This window comes from Balaenoptera physalus (assembly GCF_965194825.1).
Source record: "Balaenoptera physalus genome assembly, chromosome: 10".
Lineage (NCBI taxonomy): Eukaryota > Metazoa > Chordata > Mammalia > Artiodactyla > Balaenopteridae > Balaenoptera > Balaenoptera physalus.
Window position 1 is genome coordinate 40,014,498 of NC_138889.1, and position 24,470 is coordinate 40,038,967.

The window sequence follows — 24,470 nt, forward strand, 5'->3', positions numbered from 1 at the left end:
GGATAAATCACAGATCTCTGTGTCTTTGCCTTCAGTTACTGGGGGGATAATTATGATCTTTTGGTAATGTCACAGTTCCTTTATTCTTCATGTTCCGTGTAGTTTTTTTTTTTTTAAAGAAATTCACGTTCTTTTATTTATTTATTTATTTATTTTATTTTATGACTGTTGAGTCTTCGTTTCTGTGCGAGGGCTTTCTCTAGTTGTGGCAAGTGGGGACCACTCTTCATCGCGGTGCGCGGGCCTCTCACCATCGCGGCCTTTCTTGTTGCGGAGCACAGGCTCCAGACGCGCAGGCTCAGTAATTGTGGCTCACGGGCCCAGTTGCTCTGTGGCATGTGGGATCTTCCCAGACCAGGGCTCGCACCCGTGTCCCCTGCATTGGCAGGCAGATTCTCAACCACTGCGCCACCAGGGAAGCCCCCTTGTAGTTTTACACTGCTGTTTTGTCATTTGAAGTAAGTTGCTTCCTCCAATCTTTACTAGCTGAGAGATACTTTTTGTTGATCCTACTTGTGTTCTGGGACTTTCTGTGACCTTGTATGGGTACATCAGCTCCACACTTCTTGCTCCCTCTGGTGGCAGAATTGTTAAGCTTGTATGTCTTCTCTAAATCTTACTGTGACCCAGGCTGGCTGTTGGTTAACCTCTCTTTCATTTTCCAGAGGGTGGTGCTACAACTCAAGATTGTGGTTTCTCCCTTGCCCATAGACCCTGGCTTGTTTTCTGTGTACACTCCCTGTCTACCTGAGCTTACTCTCACTGTTGTTGCCCTTGGAAATGTGAACAAGGAGCTGGCTGCAGAGTGGGGAGGGTCTGGATGTGGCATTTGGGGCATTGGGAGTTCTGGTGGGTCAGATTAGGGGATCTTTGGATGAAGTTTTTCCAGTGACTCATGGTGGCCTTCCTCCTGGAGTCTAGAATGCAGAGAACCACATCCATTTAATGCCCTCTGGTATTCTTACCTACCTCTTTCCTGAACTCCTCGCTTCCCCCAGTCACGGAGCTCTTGCTTTAATAATGCTCTGAGGCTGTGGGAGAGAGGTGGGTTTCTTTAGCAGTGTCCCCACAACTGGGAAAGCTGTGTGCTCACTCACTGTTTTCCCTTTTCCCCAGAGGAATTCCAAACCTTTTTCTCCAGGCTGTGCCACCTTGGGGGGAGGGGTGATACTGGCAAAGGTCCTCTTACTCTAATGGGTCCAAACTTGTTATTTTTTTGTTGTTGTTCCAACTGGAGTGCTGGAACTTCTTTAGAAACCTGAACTTCCATAAAGGCTTTCTCATCTGTGGGTATTTGCTCAAGTCATTGTTTTCCAGGTACTGCAGTTAAGAGGGGTTGGAGTCAGTTCACAGGCCCCTGCTGGCTCCACAGCCTGTATCAGGTTCTGTCTGCTTTTTACATTATGCAGTGGTGGGGGAGATTCCTTCTAGGTCCCTCGGCATATGGTGCTGGATTCCATAGCTCCCATGGGGACACTTTTGTTCATGGATAGATACAAAATTTTAGATGTTAAAGGACAATGAAAATGAGGGATGCCTTATGCTACCATGAAGCTAGCATCACTTCTCTTGCTGCTTTCTTTAGAATAGTAAGATGCTTGCTATTCTGTAGCTAAGTCTAGAAGTTAGTAGGTCAAGAGTTAGAGAGATATATGGTTCCCTTTATGACATGCTGTCTCAAATATTAATCCCTGTGTATTTTAGAGCAGAGGAATAAAGCACCATGTGAATAAGCCATTGTGAGAAGAGACAGTGCAAATTTATGTTGATGCTTCTCTTAAGTGAATAATAAGTATTTCTTATATTTTAATAGCATCTTGCAAATCCCTTTATGATGCAGCTATCTCATTTCATATTCACAAACCTGTAAGGTGGATATTAATATTACCGTAATAATATAAATGATGAAACTAAGACTCAGAGAGGTTAGTATGGTGGCTACTGCCACCAAATGGGTTTTCTTTTGTTTGTTTTTTTTTTTGGCTGGAAGGCAGTTAGGATATAAAAAACTTGTCTTCACTGGGTACCACAAATTTCTTATATATAAGTTTTAATTTTCATTCCCCTTTTTCACCTTAATTACTGCCTTGGGTAGTTTTTTTCTTTTTTCAAAAGCAGGACATGTGGGTTACATTTTTGTTGACTTGGCATATCTGAGAATGACTTCCATATTAGAGAGGTCACAGCATTTTCCTTCAAGAATCTGATAACATTTTCTTATTGTCTTCTAGAATACGGCTTTACAGAGAAATTTGAAGGTAGCCTGATTTTGCTTTTGTATGTAAATTCTCTCTTTCTAAACATTTTTGTCTATATTTTCATAGTTTGTCTTTTAATTACAGTTCAAAAATTTTTGCTGAGATACACCCATATATGTCTGTTCACTGATTTTTATGTGGAACATTATAAATTATTTTGATCAGCAAACTTAGAAAATCTTTACTCATTTCAAAGGCATGTTCTTCAATTACATATTGGATTGTTGCTTCTATGCTGTTTTAATTTTTTCCTTTAGGGAATAGAATTCTTTTATTGGTTATCATCTTCTCTCATGATTTTTATGTCTGTTCTTTTCTACAAATTGTTAGAGGATTTTCACGTTTGCCCTGTACATAAATGCTGTCTTCTGAATAATACATTCAGTTCTTTATTAACTCCAGCACAGATTTTATTTCTGCTGTTACATTTAAATTTTTTTGTAGTAATTCCTTATTTTACCCACTTCTCTTAGTTGCAGTCTCTCCTTTCTATTCCTGTTTCCCAGGGGATAGGCTGGTTTCCTTTTGGGTATGCCATATAGTTTTTACATTGTTTCTACTAATGCTTATAGGAATATTTTCAGAGAACTGCTCTTTTTTTGAGCTTCAGGCTGATACTACTTTTTTCTTGTCAAACAATCTCGTTTTTAGGCCCTATTTTTTTTTCTCTTCTGTTTCATTAAGGATAGATTGGTTCAGAATCAGTGTTTGCCAGTAAACAAAGGGTCTGGATTGCCCTTGGCCCTGCTTTGTGTACTTGTTTGAGTTCCTTTTTGTATCTTGAGCTCTAAAGTGAGTTGTTCATGTATAACCTCCAGTGTGTGCCTATTATTAAAAGTCTGTCATCTGGTGCAGATTTTCCAAACAAAGCTGCCTATCTTGCTTCTCTTCATTGTCTTGCTCTCTGACCTTCTAGTCCAAGAGTGTAAGAGAGCCTATGATTCTCAACATGCACTACTTGCATGCGTTTCCCTGTGTCTTTTCTCACTTTGCAAAGCTTTACTTATGAAGATTGTACCTCGTCATACACCTGTGCCTCTGCCAGAACTGCCTTTCTCTCCACACCTGTCTACAACACACATATTTTCTGGGGTTTGCAGCTTCCTTCTGAGTATAGAAATATAGAAAGAGAGGAAATCATGGGGAACAACACTATAGCAACTATAAGAAGGTATACCTGTGCAATAGAGAACTAGTGCCCAGCTTTGGAAGTGACATAATCTTTGTATTTCCAAATCAAGTGGTAGACAGTGGGCAAAGGATAAAGCAGATTCCCTTTATGTGATCTTTCACATGTGTAGCCTTGTTTGGTTTTTTCAGTATACTGTGTGTTAGTTATTATTCATATCTTTTGATCTAATTGTTTTCATAATTAGTAGAAATTCTTACCAGATTCTGGCAGTCTTGTTAGTCTAAATTTTTACTATTATTATTAATTTTACTCTTATTATTTCTATAAATAGAAAATACTTATTAAGTATATATTTTGTGTCAACACTGATATAAATGCTTTAAGTGTATTAACTCATTTAAGTTATAACAGCCCTTTTGTGGCATACTGTAATTATCACCATTTTATAGGTGGAAAAAATGAGGCATAAAGAAGTTGAACACTTGTCTAAGAGTACTTAGCTAACATGTAGCACAGTCAGGATTTGAAGCCAGGAAGTCTATATATTTGCATAGTGCAAGTTTTTATCCTGTTTTTCTGCATCTTCATGGGCCCGCCCTTTCTCCTTCATTCCCTACTTCTCTCTCTTCCTTTTTTCTTAAGTTTCTTTTATGACTACATAAAACACTATATCAGGAACTGGCAATGAGATACCATTCAAAAATATGACCTTTTTTGAGTTTTAGAATGTGGAATATTAAAAAAGTATGTATGTGTGTATATATTTCAGTTCTTTAGGTATTGCACTAAGGTGACTTTCTGAAATACATTTTTAAATTTTCAAAAGTATGAATTTGTTTAGATTGCAAATTTATTGAACAGAAGTAATTTGTTCTTTGTAGTTCTTCCTTTATTGGCCTTAGGTGAGCATTGGGCTGTGGAAGTAATGTCTAACCCTTTTGTGTAATCCTCCCTAAGCACCTAACTTAAACTAGGGAATGACTTGACTATCAGTAAGAATTAGATTCATTGGATTAGTGCTGCCAATATGGGCACCACTAGATAGATGGCTATTGAACACTGGAAATGCGGCTGGTCTGGTTGAGATGTGCTAGAAGTATAAAACATACTCTGGATTTTGAAGGCTTAGTATGAATAAAAGAATAGAAAATATCTCATTAATACTTAAAAATATTACATGTTGAAATGACAATAGTTTTGACTTACTAGATTAAAGTATATTTTTAAAATCAAGTTTTGCTGTTTTTTCTTTTTCTAATGTGACTACAAGACAATTAAAAATTACATATGTGCCTCGTGTTATATTTTTATTGGGAATTCAAAATTGTATAAGGTATGGTACCTCTTCTCTAGGGGTCTAGTATGGAAGAAAACAGACAGGCAATTAGAGAGGTGTAGTAAGTGCCAGATAGGAGCTCACGCATGGCAGACATCTAGCTCAGTTTTGACAGCCTGCAGAAGGTGACCTTTAAGGCAGTGGTAATACCTTGTTTTTTCTCCCTTTTACCTTCTTTTGAGGACTCTAAGTCTACTTTTTGGATGGAAGGAAATAAGTCAAAAGCTATTTAAAAAAAAATTGAGAATCTTTTTTCTAGTAGTATTGGTTCTTAGTCTAATGAAACAAATTGAGTTGGAAGTAGAAGGCCTGAGTCTGCTCACAGAGACCACTGCTCGGCCCTCCCCCCAGACAGGCTAGGACAAACAAATGGATGGTAGTGCCTCTTGCTAAGTATGGAACACAGTTCAATTTTAAATCTGTTGAGTTCAGAGTGTCTGTGGGAAATCTAGATGGAGAGGAACATTTAAGCAGTCGGATGTATGGAACTAGAGTCCAAGAAAAATCTCGGCTGACAATGTAGATTGAAGTTAGGTAATGTCATAGATAAGGTATGAAATCAACAGGAAGTGAGTAAAGTGAGAAATGGACAGACCTTGAAGAAATAGGGAGGGTTGAGAAAAGGGCATATAAAGGTCATTGAAAAAGAATGGCCAGAGAAGGAAGAGTTTAGCCAGGAGAGTGTACTTTCAAGAAGCAGGCAAGTGCAGATAGTATCACATGTAGCTAGGAGATAGAAATAAAGACTGAGAAATACCTATTGTCTTTAACAATGAGGAGGTTATTGGGGAGAAAACAGGTTCCCTGGAAGGGGTTGGGTTAGGTGGCAAAGCCAGATTGCAGAAGGTTGAGGAATTAATGGGAGGTAAAGAACTGGCGACAGTGAAGGTTATTGTTTGGCAGTGAAAGAGGTGAAAGGGGAGGCATTTGGCAGTTAGCGGGATGTATTTAGCATATGACAATTGAGATATTTAGCATACGACAATTGCGATATTTAGCATATTACAATTGTGATATTTAGCATATGACAATTGCGGTATTTAGCATATGACAATTGCGCGCGCGTGTGCCTGCGTGCATGCGTGTATGTGTGTGGTCTCTGGGTTGTAAATCCATTAGAACCATGATTCTGTACCTTTACATTCTTGGAATCCAGTGTAACATCCTTCATAAGGTAACTACTCAATAAATGTTGATCTTGATTTTAATTTATTAAATATCTCTTTTTCAGTAAGATTCTTTATCAACATCATTTCCAAATTCTCTAAACATTAAATCTACATAAGAGTTGGATTTCATCCAAGTCTAAATGCACTAAGGCATTTGAGCATGGCTTAAGGGAAAGAAAATGGGCTTCCTAGTCCACCAAAACTATAATTCACATCTAGGCTCTGACACTTTTTAGCTATAGGATCTTGAACAAGTTAATTCTGGCCTCTTTTTCCTCATCTAAGAAATGAGGATGATAATACCTACCCTTATAGGGCTGTTGTCGGAGTCAGTGAGAAAACGTAGTGTTTTGTGTGGTACCTTATACAAAGTAGGCACTCAGTACATGTTTTGTAGAAAAACAGCAACTTCACATGTTACACATGCCAGCATTATAGTCTTTATAATTTGATTTAAAGCAGTATATGTGATATAGTATTATAACTTTAAATAAGACCAAGCATACACAGTTGAAATTTGAGTAAAAAATTAGCCTTTGAATAAAAAAATGTTTCTTTTCTTGCTCTCTCCTCCCCTTTCCAATCCAGGTCCTGAGGGAGTCTAACAAATTAGCAGAAATGGAAGAACCACCCTTACTTCCAGGAGAAAATATTAAAGACATGGGTCTGTAATGGTATTTTTTGTCGAATTTCCTCCTCCTTTGTGACTGTACAGACTATTCAGTACTCTCAGTGTACAGAGAACAGGTTTACTGCCTAGACACCTCCTGTTTGGTGTACTCATGACTGCCAGCCTTCCCAGCATCCAGTGTGTTCTGTAAGCTTATGTCTAGACCTGTTGGTTGTGTTTGGATTTGGACTACTGGGAAACATGCAAGTTGAATGATATTCTGCTGCTTTTCTGGTTTGCTTTACTTTCACTGAAAGTAGGTGACTTATTTTAAAAACTGTTGCTGAATTTCGTGAAAGTAAATTTCATTATTTTTGAATTACTGCAGTAAGATAGTGGGTTGCATAGATAAAAATTTGAATTGTTACTTTGTACAAGTAATTTTTCTTAAAGCACATTCTCTCTTTTTGCTTCTTTATTTTTTCCTACTCTGAATAAATTTTTCAGTTTTGGATAAATATATTTCATCGCCATTGCAAAGCAAGCCGTTTACATATAGGTGCCTTTCTTTGTCCAGCCTAAATAACTAAGCATTAACTTATTGTATGGACTGGAAACTGGAAATGCACTTTTAAGGTATTTTTTTGTCCTCATGCTTTTACTTTGTTTCATTTGCGTGGTGATCTACAAAATACCCATAGCTTTTTTAATTTTTAAGATATTTATTTATTTATTGAAGTATAGTTGACTTACAGTATTAGTTTCAGGTATACAACATAGTAATTTGATATTTGTATAGATTACACATCATGCAAAGTTGTTATAAAATATTGACTATATTCCCTGTGCTGCACATTACATCCTTGTAAATTATTTATTTTACAATTGGTAGTTTATACTTCTTAATCCCCTTTACCTATTTTGCCCCTTTCCCCACCCCTCTGCCCTCTAATAACCACTAGTTTGTTCTCTGTATCTGTGAGTCTGTTTCTGTTTTGTTACATATGTTCCTTTGTTTTTTTAATTCCATGTATACATAAATAGTATGGTGTTTGTCTTTCTCTGTCTGACTTATTTCATTAAATATAATACCCTCCAGGTCTATTCATGTTCTTGGAGATGGCAAGATTTTATTCTTTTCTAGGTGTCCATTTACAGAGGAATGGATAAAGAAGATGAGGTATATATAGAACTACCATATGACCCAGCAGTTCCACTCCTGGGTATATATCCAAAAAAAAAAAAAAACCCCAAAACACTGATTCAGAAAGATACATGCACCCCAGTGTTCATAGCAGCATTATTTACAGTTTCCAAGATATGGAAGCAACCTAAGTGTTTGTCAATAGATGAATGGATAAAGAAGATGTGGGGGGTGTGTGTGTGTGTGTATAAAATGGAATATTACTCAGCCATAAAAAGGTGAAATTTTGCCATTTGCAACAACATGGATGGACTTGGAGGTCATTATGCTAGGTGAAATAAGTCAAAGAAAGACAAATACTGTATGATATCTCTTATATGTAGAATCTAAAAAGTACAACAGACTAGTGAATATAACAAAAAAGAAGCAGACTCACAGATATAGAGAACAAACTAGTGGTCACAGGTGGGGAGAGGGAAGGGGGGAGGGGCAATATAGGGGTAGGAGATTAAGAAGTACAAACTATTAGGCATAAAATAAGCTACAAGGATATATTGTACAACACAGGGAATATAGCCAGTATTTTAGAACAACTATAATGGAATAAAACCTTTAAAAATTGTGAATCGCCGTGTGTACACCTATAGCTTACATAATATTGTACAGAAACTGTACTTCAATTAAAAAAAAAGAAAAAAAATTGTATGCTTGTGTTCGTAAAAGAACTCTGTAAAGAAATAATGTAAGATGATTGAAAAAAAGTTGTGGTATGTTTATATATTTATATATATATACAGTGGAATATTATTCAGTCATTAAAAGAAAATACTCATAGCTTTTGAGAAATAAAGTAATATATAGGAGAATACACTAGATGGTTTTTCAGTCAAAGTAAACACCACCTTTCATTTGATTATCAATCATAATTTTAAAAAGCACTTAATAAATGCCTAATTTCCACTGGCCACATGTCATTTCCTTGTGTAAAAATAAGCAAGCCAAAGAGGACCTATCCCCTAAATGTGTTGTTATTGCCTGCGGTACATTTAGTTCCTCACACTTAGCATTTCTCTCTTCTTACTTTTAACTCTTGATTGAATACCTCCACATTCCTTTTTTCCTCCCTACTCACCTCAGGTATCCTAAGCTTGTTCTGCTGAGTTACCTACTAAGTTAGGTGTTATGTATTATTACCACTGGATATCATATAATAACAGTAGTTATCACTATTAAGTGCTTACTGTCTCATTTAATCATCCTCACAGTGATCTTCTGAGGAAGATATTAATCCCATTTTGTAGATGGAGAAACTAAGGCATAGGGAGACTACCTAGCTAGTAAAGTTATAGCTAGCATTGAGACAATTTTTTTTCCCTCTTCTGAGCCTAAAGCATATGCTATTTCCGCTGTGATAAATGACCTTATAAAAGATTTTCAAGTTACCACTCAATCTCTTTTGTTGTCGTCTCCTCCTTTAGATAGCAACACTCCAGTTAGGACTTCATCCTTGGCTCATTTCCCTTTTCTCTCCTATTTACTCTTTTTAGTTGATCATATCTAAATTAGTAGCTTTACCTACCATGTATTTACTGATGACTCCAAAATTTGTTACTTCTAGTGTGAACCTCTGTCTTAATACGTATAAAACAAATGCCTGTGTCTTAGACACATGCCCTTGGATATTCTGTAGATATCCCTTATGCTCAGCATCTCCAAGACTGTCATCACCTTTATCTCCAAATTTACTCCTTTTCTTTTATTCTTTCTGTCGGTTAATATTAACACTGGTTGTCCGTTCACTCAAGGCAGAAATCTGGGAGTCATCCTCAGCTGCTCTTTTTTTCTGAACTCTGCCATTCAATCAGTTACCAGATCCAGAGGAGTAATCTCTAAAAATTTCTTGAATGATACCTTTTTCTCTCATTTTCATGAGCCCTTGGTATAATATTTATGTACATTGAATTTCAGGTACCTATGAGAAACTTGTAGGAGTTTGGGAGAGAGAGCAGGGCTGGAAGTGCATATTTTGGAATCATGAGAATATGGGTATTAGTTGAAAATGAAAGGAGGAAAATAACCCAGAGAGTGTATGGAGTAAAAAGAGGGCCAAGAACATAGCTTTGGTAAATGGTAGAAGAGGAACCAGGGAGGGAAACTGAGAAGGAATGAAGAGAATGTGATATAATATAAATTAGAGAGATCCAGACTATATACTTACCTTGTCCAAATAGTTACTTTACCTTCTTAATGCTGTAATTTAGTTTAGGTTCTTCTCTGCATTGAGTGCTGTATCAACATCTCTACCCATTAAAAGGATACCAGCCACTGGGGCACAGCTCACATGGCTGTGTTCCTTGAACCTTCTCCGATCCCATAGCTTAATGGACTTTCCTTCTTTGTATTACTTAGAGTATGTTTTTGTGCCTCTCTTTCTGCACAGATTGCATGCTCTCATATATTACATTTATTTGTATATATTTTACATCCTTATAGATATGTATTCTCAAAGTCATTTTGGTCTGCCTCATGGAAACTATTATTGATTCTTTGTGAGCTCAGGGAAAATTTGAGAGGATTGGTAAATCTAAGGTCTTTTGGTAACCACTAGGCAGTATCAATATTGCGAAATTTAGAGGAATACCTAATATATTAAGTAAAATATTCGGATTCAAAGTCATCTGTATAGACTTGATTATTCTTCAAAAAATTAAATGTAATACAAAGGATAAGGCTGGTAACCTTGAGTGTATTACTTCATATAGAAAAGACACTCTTAGTTGGTCTAAAGTAAATCTGCAGTTTAGACGTTTTTTAAAAGTTAGAGTAGTGTTAGGAACATCAACAGAATGCTTTAACAGTAACAGCAACAGTCTCAGGGTATTGTGGCCTGCGCACATCAGCAGTAGAGGTGGCCCCAGACGGCAATATTTCATCCTTTAACACAGGAGACAGGCTGTGCTACTTGAGTGGCTTAGCTTTGCGTGATGTGATGGAAGGAAATTTGAATTTGCAGTCATAGGAATTGCATTCAAGTCCTAATCTTAGCAGTTACTGGTTCTGAAACATTAGACAATTTGTTTTACTTCACTGAGCCCTGGTACTCTCATCTAAAAATTGTAGGTAATTAGAGGTTTTATATTTAAAGGTTGTTTTGAAGGTTAAGGGAGGTACTCAGGTAAAAAGTACTTCATAAATTCTGAAGTGCTAGGCTGTCAGTGCTGGTTGTTACTATTGTCCTTCGCTCTGGTTAAGATTCCTAATCACAGTCTCTCTTCTACTTGGTACAGACTCTACTGGGCATAAATTCTCTCTTCAGAGTGACTTAGCTGCCACCAGCCTGAGGAAAAAGGATAAAAGGGACAGAGCAAAGCCAAGCCTAATGATGATAATAGTAACATAGCTATAAACCCTTGTATTGGATTGGCCAAAAAGTTCGTTCGGCTGTAAGTAATTTTCATCAAGAACTTTATTGAATAACGTATTCATTAACCAAACGAACTTTTTGGCCAACCCAATATCTAGTAGAGTACTTTCAATTTTGGAAGCACTTTCATGTATATTATTTCATGATTTTAGAATAAAGGGGAAGTTGTAACAAAACCTTTGGGCTGGGACTAAGAGGGACATATCCTGTAGTAGAATATAGAATAATAAGACTGATTTTCTTGTGTGAGTGAAGAAAATTGGCTCTGGAAAAAATCAAGAAATGTTTTTAGTAACATTGACTAAAGCTTTCCCAGTTGAGATAAAAATTCATAAGGGCAAGAAAATGTCTGCAAGGCAAGTTTATGTATCTTTCTATAATGATTAGTTTATTTAATTATAATAGCTTCCCTCTAAATGAAATATTGGAAATGCATTGGAAACAATGATTCAAATAATTCATCTCATATTTGAACATTCCCAAGGGAGCTATTTTGAAGGTTAGAAATGTTTGTTATAAGATCGGTCTCATTTCAAATTCCATACAAAGCGGTCAGTCCTTCAAAGTGAGGAATAGAAAGCAAAGTCAGGAAGTTGCAATACCTTATTAAACATATTTCATGTTCCTAAGTTTTCCCAGAGGCCCCTTGAAAGGTTCTTAGAAATTTTTTGCTCCTAATTGTGCCTTAGTTTCTTGGAACAATGAAGATGTTCCTTTATCTGCTGCTTTGCTACAATAATGACATAGCAGGGATTTATGAATATTTTAAGATACAAAAAACCTTTGTATTGGGCATATGAACTTTATCATATTAAATAGTATTTTGAGCTGGTGGTAGCTGAGTTACCCTGCTTAATTAACATGTTTTAAAAAGCGATAATACTGTATAGATTCATCATTTATCATTTAATTAAACAATGCTTGTGATTATTTCTCTACAAAGTTTGACATCTGTTGCTCGGTCAAGAATATAATACCCTCTTGCTGTACTGTTATTTTTTCTAAGAATCTATTTCATATATGTTTCATTTTCTGTACAGTATTTTCCATATAAATATAATCAGGTCAGGAGTTTCTGTTATTATGTTTTAGGTATTGTATAGTTAGAGGAATGGTGACACACTAGACTGTGGCCGGAAGAAGACCAGCAGATTGGGGAGATGATCTAGGAACTATGATTAGATGATTGGTGACTGTGACTTGAGACATTTACTGTTGTTCCCACCTTTACCACTACTCTTCCACTCACTACTCCAACTGCCACACCTAGTCTGTCCATCAGGGAGAGTGGCCATCTTTGTTTCCTTGTGTCTGTCTCAGGGTAAAGGATGTCCCTCTGCTTCTTCAGTCCTTCCCATTTATTCTACATTCCTTCCCCAGATTAGTGTGTGGTTAGAAGCTTGGATTTGGCATTTGAGGTCTCTTTGAATCACTGATTCTGTGATTTTTTTGATCATAATTTAGACTAGCAGTCAGAATTCTTTTAAATTTTGTTTGTGAAAAGATGATAGTGCAGTTTTTAATAGTGCACAATGTATAGTAAATTGTGGGCTCTTTTCCTTTTCAGCCAAAGATGTAACTTATATATGTCCATTCACTGGTGCTGTACGTGGAACTCTGACTGTTACGAATTACAGGTTATATTTCAAAAGCATGGAACGGGTAAGGCTTGTTGGATTAGATTTTTATATGTACATCTGTGTGTTGTTTGTTCATCTTTGGTCATTGTTAATTAAAGCATTTCTAGTTAATATTTTTCTCAGCTATAATTGTACAGTATCAGTTGCTCAGTTTTAATTTTTTTTCCTTCCTTTAGGATCCCCCATTTGTTTTAGATGCTTCTCTTGGTGTTATAAGCAGAGTAGAAAAAATTGGTGGTGCTTCTAGTCGAGGTGAAAATTCTTACGGACTTGAAACTGTGTGCAAGGTAAATGTTGTAATATGTATGCAATTTTTTTTTTGTTTGAAAAGCTTTGTATTAAATAGATATTTTAGAAATTTCCAAAATATCAAACGGATTTCATGCTAGAAGAGTCATTCTAGTAGAAGAAAACAACATTTAGGAGTAATAAAAAGGTGATTGGTTGTGAATTAGACTTGAATTTTTTGGACTCAACACAAAGTACTCTCACATTCATTATTTCATTTTTGAGCCTCATAAAAATCTTGAAGTAGGCATGATGGACATTATTACCTTTAATTCACAAATTAGAAACATAAGTCTCTGAGCAGTTAAGGCTCATAGTACTTTGTAGTGGAGGAACTGATTATGATACAGTCACCTCTCTTTCCTATTTCTAGTTCTCATAATTTTTCTGCTTCTAAAACAATGGTGAGGAAAACTTCATGTTATAGACCTGTATTTTCTTATCTAACTGGTATTCCTTAAGTGCATTGATACTTGAATGAGAGTTAGATTGTTATAATCTTAACATTCAGTCATAAATATTTAATACCATTGCCACTTCTAAGGTCACTGTTCTCCTTACTATATAGCCTAATTAACAGCTGTGTACGTCTCACTGCTAGATCTTTTTCCTTTCTTTTGCTGTTCTGCGAGTGCCAAAAAAGTAAAAGCAACAGCACATGTGTAACTTTCAAGATCCTTTCTCATGCCAATCTTAGAAGCTTTATGAATCTAGTATTAAAGCTAATGACTTAGTAATTATTTGTGTGCTTTTCCATTATAGTTGGAAGGGCTCTAAGAGTATAATAGCTGTCAGCTGTGTGACAGGCACGTCTCCTGATTGCTATTCTGTGGTCTAAGAGTAAATAGAGCATAGAATATAAGAGGACATGAAAGAGGGTGACTTTGAAATTTTGATCATTTTAAATATAACTTTTTCCATAGAACAAGACCATTATCAATAAACCCAAACATTTGTAGGGCCCCTGCTATGGTACTTTTGGAGAGCTCTGTTTAACAGAGTGATTATGAATATCTCTATTAGTTGTAAAGGTATTTACTGATGAAAAACAAAATATCAGCTTAGGTTCTCACACATTTGTTTTAAAAGGTGGTAGAGCTGGCATTCTAATTTTGGATCAGATTTATAATAAAATGTTCTACTTGTTCATGTTCTGTAGGTGCATTGTTGTGGAGGGTCTATGTGCTCAGTTTTACAGAATACAGTGGAATAAAGCTATTTTGAATTCTGTCTAGATGAAACCACTTAAATAAAATGAATAGTCTTGAAATTATTCTTAATCCTGTTTTTTTTCTTAGTGCTGTTAAGACCTCAGTAAGTTGGAACATGAATATCTACATTCAGCCTGAGCATAGAAAACTGCTTGAGAACAAATAAGGGAAGGGAATTTTGCTCTTTAGATCTGACTTTAGAGCCTGGATGATATCAGTCAAACTATTCAAAGTTTTTGCTAGTAGATAGTTGAAGACCTTGGGACATGGACTGGAGGAAGACCTTTAGGCAGGGTTGGGTTCTATCAGTCTAGTAGCAGGAGCCTTATGAATTGAAGGTCCAATGGAAGTGAGTCCTGGCAAGGGATTATAAATAGGCAAATGATCACCAAGCATAATGGGAATGAAGACATTTATGAAATATAACAACAGCTAATCAGGTTTTTAATAGGGAAATTCATAACAGACTTTGGGCTTTCACAGGGAAAGGACATAATTTTTTTTTAAGATTTATTTATTTATTTAATTTATTTTTGGCTGCGTTGGGTCTTAGTTGCGGCATGTGGGATATTCGTTGAGGCGCGCGGCATCTTTTGTTCCGGTGCGTGGGCTTCTCTGTAGTTGTGGTGTGCAGGTTTTCTCTTCTCTAGTTGTGGCACGTAGGCTCTGTAGTTGTGGCGTGCGGGTTCCAGAGCGCGTGGGCTCTGTAGTTTGCGGCAAGCGGGCTCTCTAGTTGAGGCACGTGAGCTCAGTAGTTGTGGTGAGGGGGCTTAGTTGCCCCGTGGCATGTGGAATCTTAGTTCCCCGACCAGGGATCAACCCGCGTCCCCTGCATTGGAAGGTGGATTCTTTACCACTGGACCACTAGGGAAGTCCCAGGACATAATGTTGACAGTGTGTATCAGCCATGTAATATCATGACTTCAGACATAGTATCTCTAATCTCCAGTGCCTACATCAGATGCTGGCTCCTTCAGTGGCCTATCTTGAGTTCATAAGCAGAGGGAAATTTTCTGTCCTCTGAATTCCGCCTTGTATCAGAGTGTCTTGTGTTTATTTTTGTTTCTCTCAATAAGGCATTGTAATTTCCCTGCCTCCAGGAGCTGTTGTCTATTTTTGTATCCCACATTCATTCACTTTTTATTTAAGGAACAAATAAGTTGCCTTATTTGTTCCTTAAATAAAAAGTGAACAAACAATGATAGGTGACTTGGATCCTAACTCTTTTCTAGGATATTCGGAATTTACGGTTTGCTCATAAACCTGAGGGGCGAACAAGAAGATCTATATTTGAGAATCTAATGAAATATGCATTTCCTGTCTCTAATAACCTGGTAAGAGGTTTCTCATCTTTGAAAAAGCTATATTATAATTATTGGTGTAGTGTCAAGAAACTTGTCTAGGCTATTTAGAATCTCTCTGTTTACAATCCCACTTTGCCAGATGTCTAGTTTAGGTTTAATCTATAGGACCAGCTTTTTAAGGTATAAAATGAGGAAGCTGGACTAGCTGATTTCTGAGGTCCATCCCTGCAGACTGACATTCTATCATTATATGATCTTTCTATCCAGGGTATTTTCATGATGAAACGCTGTATGTGGTTTTCATTAGGATGTGAAATCTTTTAAATTGAGAGCTGAGAGTTAAGTCTAGCAATTTCAGGAGGGAAGGGTGGATAAATACTTAGAACCGAGTTCCTACTGTGTGCTATTAACAGTACTAGGTTTCCTCATTTATTTTATATAATCTAACTTCTACAGTAGCCCTATGGTGCTAAATATTATTTATCCGTATTTTAAAGTTGAAACCAGGAGCAGGTAAACAATTGACTCAGTGGCATAGTTAGTAAGAAGTAAAATTTAGAATCAATCCTGGTCTTCTGACTCGAGTTTGAGTGTTTATCATCATAGTTGTTCCTGCTATTCCGTCTACATTAATGGTAAATTAAATTTTCTCTTTTGGTACAGATTGCATGTCCCAAAATAAAAAGTTTATTCAGTATGTTTTAGAAAATGTAGCATAATCTTTAAAGCTGCTTAACTGCTGATATCTGTGATGTCAAACTAATTAATTATATCAGAAGATGTCTTTTTTATGTAATATCTTTCATTATTTAGAAGTAAACCTAAAACAGCTACCAAAGATATCTGAAGGAAACATGGTGATATGTTAGCATTTGATAAATCTTGGTGGCAGACCTTTGTGCTTTTCTGTGCTTGAAAATATAAAAAAAAGTAAGTTTTCAAAATTATAAAACTAAAGCTAAAACAACAATATAAAGAAGAATACCAATACAAAATATCCTTACAGATAAGTAAATGAAAACTTGGGGTATGATAAGGTTACGTTTCTGATTCATTACCTTCTTAAATGTCTTTTTAGCTATTAACTCTTTACTTTTTGTAGCCTCTTTTTGCTTTTGAGTACAAAGAAGTATTCCCTGAAAACGGGTGGAAGCTATATGACTCTCTTTTAGAGTATAGAAGGCAGGTAAGTACTTTTTTTTTTGAATTTCAATAGTCTGTATTCTTTTCATTACAACAAAACGTTCATGGATAGAAGTGAACAGCTTTATATAGTTTTGTGGTTTTTGTTGTTGTTTCTTTAATAAAGGCTAATCTTGATTTTTTTGATTGCCTTTCAGTTTCTTTAAACAGCTTTTCAGACTATGCCAATGATCTTTCATGAATCTTTACTTATCTAAGAGTTTACAAGTAAATCAGTTTATTTAAAAAATGTTTAATAATTTTAAAAATAAAAATAAAATTGTAAATATATTTACATTTTAATGTTTTTATATGTCATTCGCATTATTCACTCAGATTTTTCTTTTTGGGTATCCTATAATTTAATTCTGATAAAATAATCCTAATAATTCTACTGCTTATAGTTTAGCTCCACATAAAATTTTGGAAGTTCTACATTTTCAGAGGACACACTTCTACATAAAATGTTAACACATCAAATCTGATAGTATACAAAAGAGATAATACATCATGACTAAGGTGAGTTTGCTTAATATTAGAAAACCTAAAAATGTGATTCACCACATTAGGAGATTAAAGCAGAATTCAGTCTTGAAGTCTGTGTTACAGTGTATCAGTCTCCCTATTCTTCCTCAATATACCACTTCCCAGAGTTCCTATACTGCAGTACTTAAACTCTACCAAAAATAGTCTTTACTTTTAACTTTCCACATGTTCACTGTGCATTCTTGAGAATTTTTCAGACACATTGATTGTTTCTTGGTAATTATTAGATTTGATATTCAAATTATTCTAGAATTCAAATATGACAAACATTAGGCTGTGATTTTTGTATTTAGATTTTAAACATTGCATTTTAGTTACTATAAAGCTTCTAATTTTTTTAGGTTTGTTTCAGAAAACCAGGAAGAATAAAAAGCCATCACCAGAGAACTAAAGATATCCAGATGGTTTGAAACTGATTTTGTTGCTCAATTGCATGTGGCAAGTAAAATTTAAAATTAGTTATAAAACCATCAGTTATAAAACCATTCAGTTATAAAACCGTCAGCTGGCAAAATATGAAGCAGAATATAAAATAAATGGATCAGCTTTTAAAAACCAAGAGTCTACAAGTAACATTGCAAAATTTTTGCTACACGAAAAATCCAGTGTCAGAATTAGGTGGCAAAGGAATCAGAAAATCTAACAAATGTCTGTAGAATTGTAAAAATGAAGAATATTCTTTGGGAATCTGGGCAAAAATTGCTGTCTGTTGTAGTAGCATTCAACATAGAACTTTGGAAAGGAGATGAGATAACTGTGTCCAGCGAAAAGAAAGAAATTAATATGAAAAAGAATAAGTTGAAAAGTGAGTGTGAAAAAACAAACAACCCGATCAAAAAATGGGCAGAAGTGAACATTTCTCCAAAGACGTGCAGATGGCCAACAATCACATGAAAAGAGGCTCAACATTGCCAATTATTAGAGAAATGCAATTCAAAACTGTAATGAAGTGTCACCTCACCCTGGTCAGAATGGCCATCATCAAAAAGTTTACAAATAAATGCTGCAGAGGGTGTGGAGAAAAGAGAACCTTCCTACGCTTTTGGTGGGAATGTAAATTGGTATAGTCACTATGGAAAATAGTCTGGAGGTTCCTTAAAAAACTAAAAATAGAGTTACCATGTGATCTGGAAAAGATGAAAACTCTAATTCAAAGAGATACATGCACCCTAATGTTTCATAGCATCACTATGTACAGTAGCAGAGGCATGGAAGCAACCTAAGTGTTCATCAACTGATGAATGGATCCAGAAGATGTGGTGTGTACACACACACACACACTCTGGAATATTACTCAGCCATAAAAGGGAATGAAATATTGCCATTTGCAGCAATGTGCATGGACCTAGAGATTATCATACTGAGTGAAGTAAGCCAGGCAGAGAAAGACAAATATATAATATCACTTATATGTGGAACTAAAAAAGTAATACAAATGAACTTGTTTACAAAACAGAAACAGACTCACTGACATAGAAAACAAACTCATGTTTACCAAAGGGGAAAGAGGTGGGGGGAGAGATAAGTTAGGAGTATGGGATTAACAGATACACACCACTGTATGTAAAATAAACAACAGTGATTTACTGTATAGTGCAGGAACCTATATTCAATATCTTGTAATAGCCTATAATGGAAAAAAATCAGAGAAAATATGTATAACTGAATCACTTTGCTGTACATTTGAAACTAATACAATATTGTAAATTAGCTATACTCCAGTTGAACAAAAAGAGTAAATGAACAGCTATATGCATTCAGAAAGAGAATTATGAGATTAGGAAATGCGGTAATCAGAATACAGCATTGAACTCTACACTGAATGATACAGATGCTTTATGGTCTTTGACTTACTAGATTAATTTGTTGGCTTTTTACTGCAGAGTTAGACACTTTGTCTCTGAGTCAACTAAGTTAAAGTCTAGTGGAGAGGACACTGTATTTGGTGTAGTTAGAAGACTCTTTTTTTTTTAATTTAAGTTTATTACTGAAGAAAATGAAGATAATCTCTTTCTTCTGTTTCTTTCCTTGTTTTCATTGAGGTATAATTGACATACGACATTATATTAGTTTCAGGTGTATACCATAATGATTTGATATTTATATATATTGCGAAATGATCACCACAGTAAGTCTAGTTAACATCTAGACAGTGTCACCAAAAACAGTTACAGGATTTTTTTTTCTTGTGATGAGATCTTTCAAGATTTATTCTCTTTGCAACTTTCAGATATACAATACAGTATTAACTATAGTTACCATGCTGTACAGTATATCCCTGTGACTTACATTTACTTTATAATTGGAAGCTTGTACCTTTTGGCTCCCTTCACCATTTTGCCCACCCCTGACCCCCTGCTTCCAAGCTTCCAACAACCAACCATCAGTTTGTTCCCTTTATCTATGAGCTTGTTTTCTTGTTTTGTTTTGTTTTTTTTAAAGATTCCACATATAAGTGAGATTGTCATACAATATTTGCTTTTTTCTGTCTTATTTCACTTAACATTGTGCACTCAGGTTCCATCCATGTTGTCACAAGTGGCAAGATTTCATTCTTCCTATGGTTGAATAAAATTCCATTATATATAGAGATCTCTCTCCCTCTTTATGTATATATATATACCACATTTTCTTTATTCATTCATCAGTGAGCACTTACGTTGTGTCCATATCTTGGCTATTGTAAATAATGCTACAATGAATGGAAGCATATATCTTTTTGAGTTAGTGTTTTCATTTTCTTTGAATAAATACTCAGAAGTGGAATTGCTGGATCATATAGTAGTTCTATTTTTAATTTTTTGAGGAACCTCCTTACTGTTTCCCACCAACACTGCACAAGGGCTCCCTTTTCTGCACACCCTTGCCAACACTTGTGTTTTCTTGGTGATTAGCCGTTTTATTATATTATTTATTTATTTATTTTAAAAATTATTTATTTATTTTTTAGTACATCTTTATTGGAGTATAATTGCTTTACAATGCTGTGTAATTAGCCATTTTAACAGGTGTGAGGTGATATCTCACTGTAGTTTTGATTTGCATTTCCCTGATGATGAGTGATGTTGAGCATCTTTTCATGTGTTTGCTAGCCATTTGTATGTCTTTGGGAAAATGTTTATTCAGATCCTTTGCTCATTTTTAATCGGAGTTTTTGTTGTTGTTTTTAAGTTCTTTATATATTTTTGGATATTAACGCCATATCAGGTATATGGTTTGCAAATATTTTCTCCAATTTCATAGGGTGCCTTTTCATTTTGTTGATGGTTTTTCCTTTGCTGTTCAGGGTAGTCTCTTAATATAAATGTTGAGACTAAAGATAAAGCATCAGAATATTCCTTTTTTCTTCTTTTAAATTAAAAAAAAAATTGGATGCAGTAATACTCACACTCTGTATAAAATGCTTAAGGTATAAAAGGGTATACTGAAAGGAAGGTTTCCCTTCTGGCCAGCATTGTTCCCCAGCCATCCCAGTTCCTCTCCCTTTAGGAAATAATGTTACTCATTACCCATATATCCTTTCAGAGATTTTATGCTACACAGCTTGTATAATGTGTATACAGTATTTTTTTAAAGCAGATAATAGCATTCTGTGCACACTGTACCCTTCTTTTTCATCTAACGTATTTTGGAGATTATACCATCTCAAAACACACGGCGTCTCTATTCTTTTTTTTCTTTAAAATTGAGATATAATTCACATACCATAAAATTTTCTACTTTAAAGTGTATACCACTGTTTTTTAACATATTCATAAGGTTGTGCACCTATCACCACAATCTAATTCCAGATCATTTAGATGACTCATTGAATCCTAGCTCTAGCACTTGCTTAGCTCTCACACTTAGATATGTGCTGTTGAATGAGTCACTCATGTCACAGTGCCTTTATTTTTTACTTGGTAATAGGAACTGCCTTATAGGATTGTTTGAAGGATTAGTGATATACAGAAAGGCACATTATAAACCATAGAAATCGATCCAAATCATTATTATTATATTTATTACATTGTAAAGCTCTAAAAACAGGAGTCATGATTGGTTGGCTTTTTGTGTGCTGCCGCTGAAACACAAAAGGAAAGCCACATTAAATTTGTAGACCTATACGTTATAGTGCCTGAAGAAATTAGATTATATATTTTTTAAATGGGCAAAACTGTTAGTAACCATTTGTTTGTTATATAAGAGAGTATTTCTTTAATTTTCTCTTGACACATGTAGTGATTATATAGAGGACCCTGAAATTTGTGGATAAGGTCAAGAGAAATCATCAAGTTGCTAAAATAGTAAAAATCAGTATATAGAAAATGAGCATGGTCTTCTGCAGAAATAATCATATAGTAGATATCTTCCTTAACAAATTTGGAGAGCACTCAAGTGCAGTAAAGGAGAACAGAATTTATCCTCAGAACTGGAATGTAAGTAACTAGGGAAAGCTATAATCCAGTTAATTTGGTTGTAAATTGACTCTGACAAATGGATACATTAACTGAAGGGCAGTGATTTGCATGGAGAGTAGAAAGATGTATGCCAGAGATCAACAGTTGTCATTATATCTTTAGCACTGTCTACAAAGGATGTATATGCTGACTAGCCAACTCCAGTTTTCTGCTCGGAAGGCAATTCCTTTAGTGGAGATAGGTGTGTCAGCTTCTCTAAGAATGAGGAAGACATTAGCCATTAAGGTAATTTAAGTCAATGATTCTACTCCCACCCATCCATTTCTCTGAAGAATATGACACAATCTCAGTGGTAACAGTTCTCCCTGGTAGTGATTTTTCAAGGATATGGGAAGGCAGTGACAGAGAGATGGGAGTTACCTACCTGGGTTAAAGATGGTACACTAGGATCTCAGGAGACCTGACCCTCTCAGCTTTGACACCATATTTTCTAAGAAAACTTCAGAAACTAATTTTGCTTCTTGTAGAAGCTTCCTTGTGGTTCATTGATTTTATTCATTCATATATTCATTCATCAAATTCATGTAGCACCTACTATGTACTAGTGGCTAAAACAGAAGGACACAATCCTGACTCCCAAAGAACATATGTTTAATGGAGGATTCAAAGAAGTAAACTAACAATCAAAATCCACAGTGATGAATATTGTGAATAATAGAGCAAGTACTCCAGTGATAGAATATGAAGCCATCTGGAAACTGAAGGTGTTTGGTATAGGCTAGACTAGAGTTTAGAGTGGCCAGAGATCAGTCTGGGGAAAGCAGGAGTGTGAAGGTCTTTGCTAAGTCCCATAAAGGGTTCTATACTTTATGTGAAAAGGAATAGGTAGCCATTGATAGCTTTTAGGCAGAAGAATGATGTGATAACTTTTGCATCTTAAAAGAATTTTGAGGCAGTGTGGAGAATGGATTGCGGAGGGACAGAAGAGAAGTGACAATGGCCTGAATTAGGGAAGTGACAGTGAAGATTGAGAGAAGTGCAAACTTTTTTCAGGCACTTTTGGAAGAAAAAAAATCATAAAAATTAATCATTCATTGGAAGTAGAGGGTGAGGGAGAGTTAGAGGTGGTATCCAAGTTTCTTGGTTGAGTACCACCTCTATAAACTTACGAATTCATTTTTTTTCATTGTACATTTTTTATTATAGCATGAACATTTATTTTAAACATCTCTTACTTAAACCTTTTTTTTATTTCTGGAAATAAGTAAGGATCTTACCTGAACAGTTAATCTAGAAAGTTGAGGAAAGCAGGAGGGAAGGAGAGATGTAGATCATAGGAAGCAAGTTGGGACCAGGCTAATTAAATGGGGTAAATAGTATGTAAGGCACTAATGAAGAGAGACCTTGGCTAGGGATAGGTGGAAACTCTATTGATAATATTTATCACATGATTACTGGAAGGGAATTTTCCTTTCCTAATTTTAATATCCTCCTGGGTGTTCGGCAACAGCTTTAGAAATACCCCTTTAAAGGAGAGTACCTCCTGCCCTTTGATTTCAGATATTTATAACAATTTTGTGAACCAGGATAGTAAAATTTTTCTTGAGGCACAATGTACTTTTTTTATTAAAAGGATAGATTTAGAATGTACATGGAATTCTTGACAACTTCCTTTGGTCAAGTTACAGTTTGTGCCACAATTTCTTCATCTATAAAATGACAGTAATGAAACCTGAATACAGTAATATGTGTGTGGGGGGGGGCGGGAGGGGGAGGGAGGGAGGGATAGAGAGAAAGGCTGCTGGCATAGTGCCTGCACATAGTAGGTGCTCAATAAATGTATTTTTTTTTCTGTAATTTGGTTTCTTTCAGTTTTGTCTTTTTCTGTTTATTATGAGTTATCAGAGGTAATAAAATTAAAAATATATGTATTTTCTTAATTCCAGCCATTTAATGTAATGGCTTTATTTTCTATGGAATGGAGGATGGAAATTTTAAAGTGTCTTATTAAGTAATCCTATATGTGAAGTGGTATACTAGTTATAAATATGGCAAATATTTAAGGACCAAATGAGTTTAATAATTGGTGTGTTTTTCAAAAATTGTTTTGTTTCCCTTGCCTCTTCTTTTTTTTTTTTTTTGGTTTTGCCTTCCATTACTTCCTTGTTTTTTTTAATATGTTTTACATCAGCAACATTTTATTAATACTGTAAAATTCACTTTAGGTATGTAAGTGATAAACATGTACATAGCATTCTGGTGGACACTTGGTGTCTGCCCTCAGAAATTTCTTTGTATAGATGAATGGCAACAGAATCACTCACCAGTCAAACTGTATGAGATTGTGTTCTTTTTAAAGACAAGAACATTTTCAGTCTTACTGTTTCCTTGCTTTTCATTTGATGTGCTTAGGACAGACCCAACACTCATTCAGTATTTAATGATTTAATAAATCTATTAACATAAAATTGAATGCCAAAATGAACACAGATCCCTGTGTTAGAATATCTCATCCTAAAAGCCTGGTCACCACAGGCAGACAATAACTATTCCAACAACTTAAGTGATAGATAGTGGAGAAAAGAGAAGTTGAATAGGAGGCTTCTGTTCTGATGTTTTAAAATATTTTTGTTAGGCAGTAATTTGTCTTATGTTTTATTTCACATGCAGGGAATTCCAAATGAAAGCTGGAGAATAACAAAGATAAATGAACGGTATGAGCTTTGTGATACCTACCCTGCCCTCTTGGTTGTGCCGGCAAATATTCCTGATGAAGAATTAAAGAGAGTGGCATCCTTCAGGTCACGGGGCCGTATCCCAGTAAGT

The 24,470-nt window shown here is 35.4% G+C and overlaps 1 protein-coding gene across 14 annotated transcripts in view; it reads left to right on the forward strand.

Annotated features, from left to right (window-relative positions):
• The window catches only part of MTMR2 (myotubularin related protein 2), a 108,021-nt gene that overhangs the window by 56,162 nt on the left and 27,389 nt on the right, over positions 1-24,470 (forward strand). For 12 of the 14 annotated variants that reach the window (XR_014250102.1, XR_014250103.1, XM_082409929.1 and 9 more), the window contains 6 exons: positions 6,484-6,559; positions 12,641-12,735; positions 12,890-13,000; positions 15,445-15,546; positions 16,619-16,702; positions 24,315-24,464. Coding sequence is in view for 12 of the 14 variants with exons in the window: in XM_082409929.1 (XP_082266055.1) it covers positions 6,484-6,559; positions 12,641-12,735; positions 12,890-13,000; positions 15,445-15,546; positions 16,619-16,702; positions 24,315-24,464 (618 nt within the window). In the remaining 2 variants the exon portion in view is untranslated. Of the gene's footprint in view, positions 1-6,483; positions 6,560-6,601; positions 6,713-12,640; positions 12,736-12,889; positions 13,001-15,444; positions 15,547-16,618; positions 16,703-24,314; positions 24,465-24,470 lie in introns of those variants that run through there. The other 2 variants (XM_082409927.1, XM_082409926.1) reach the window with 2 other exon arrangements.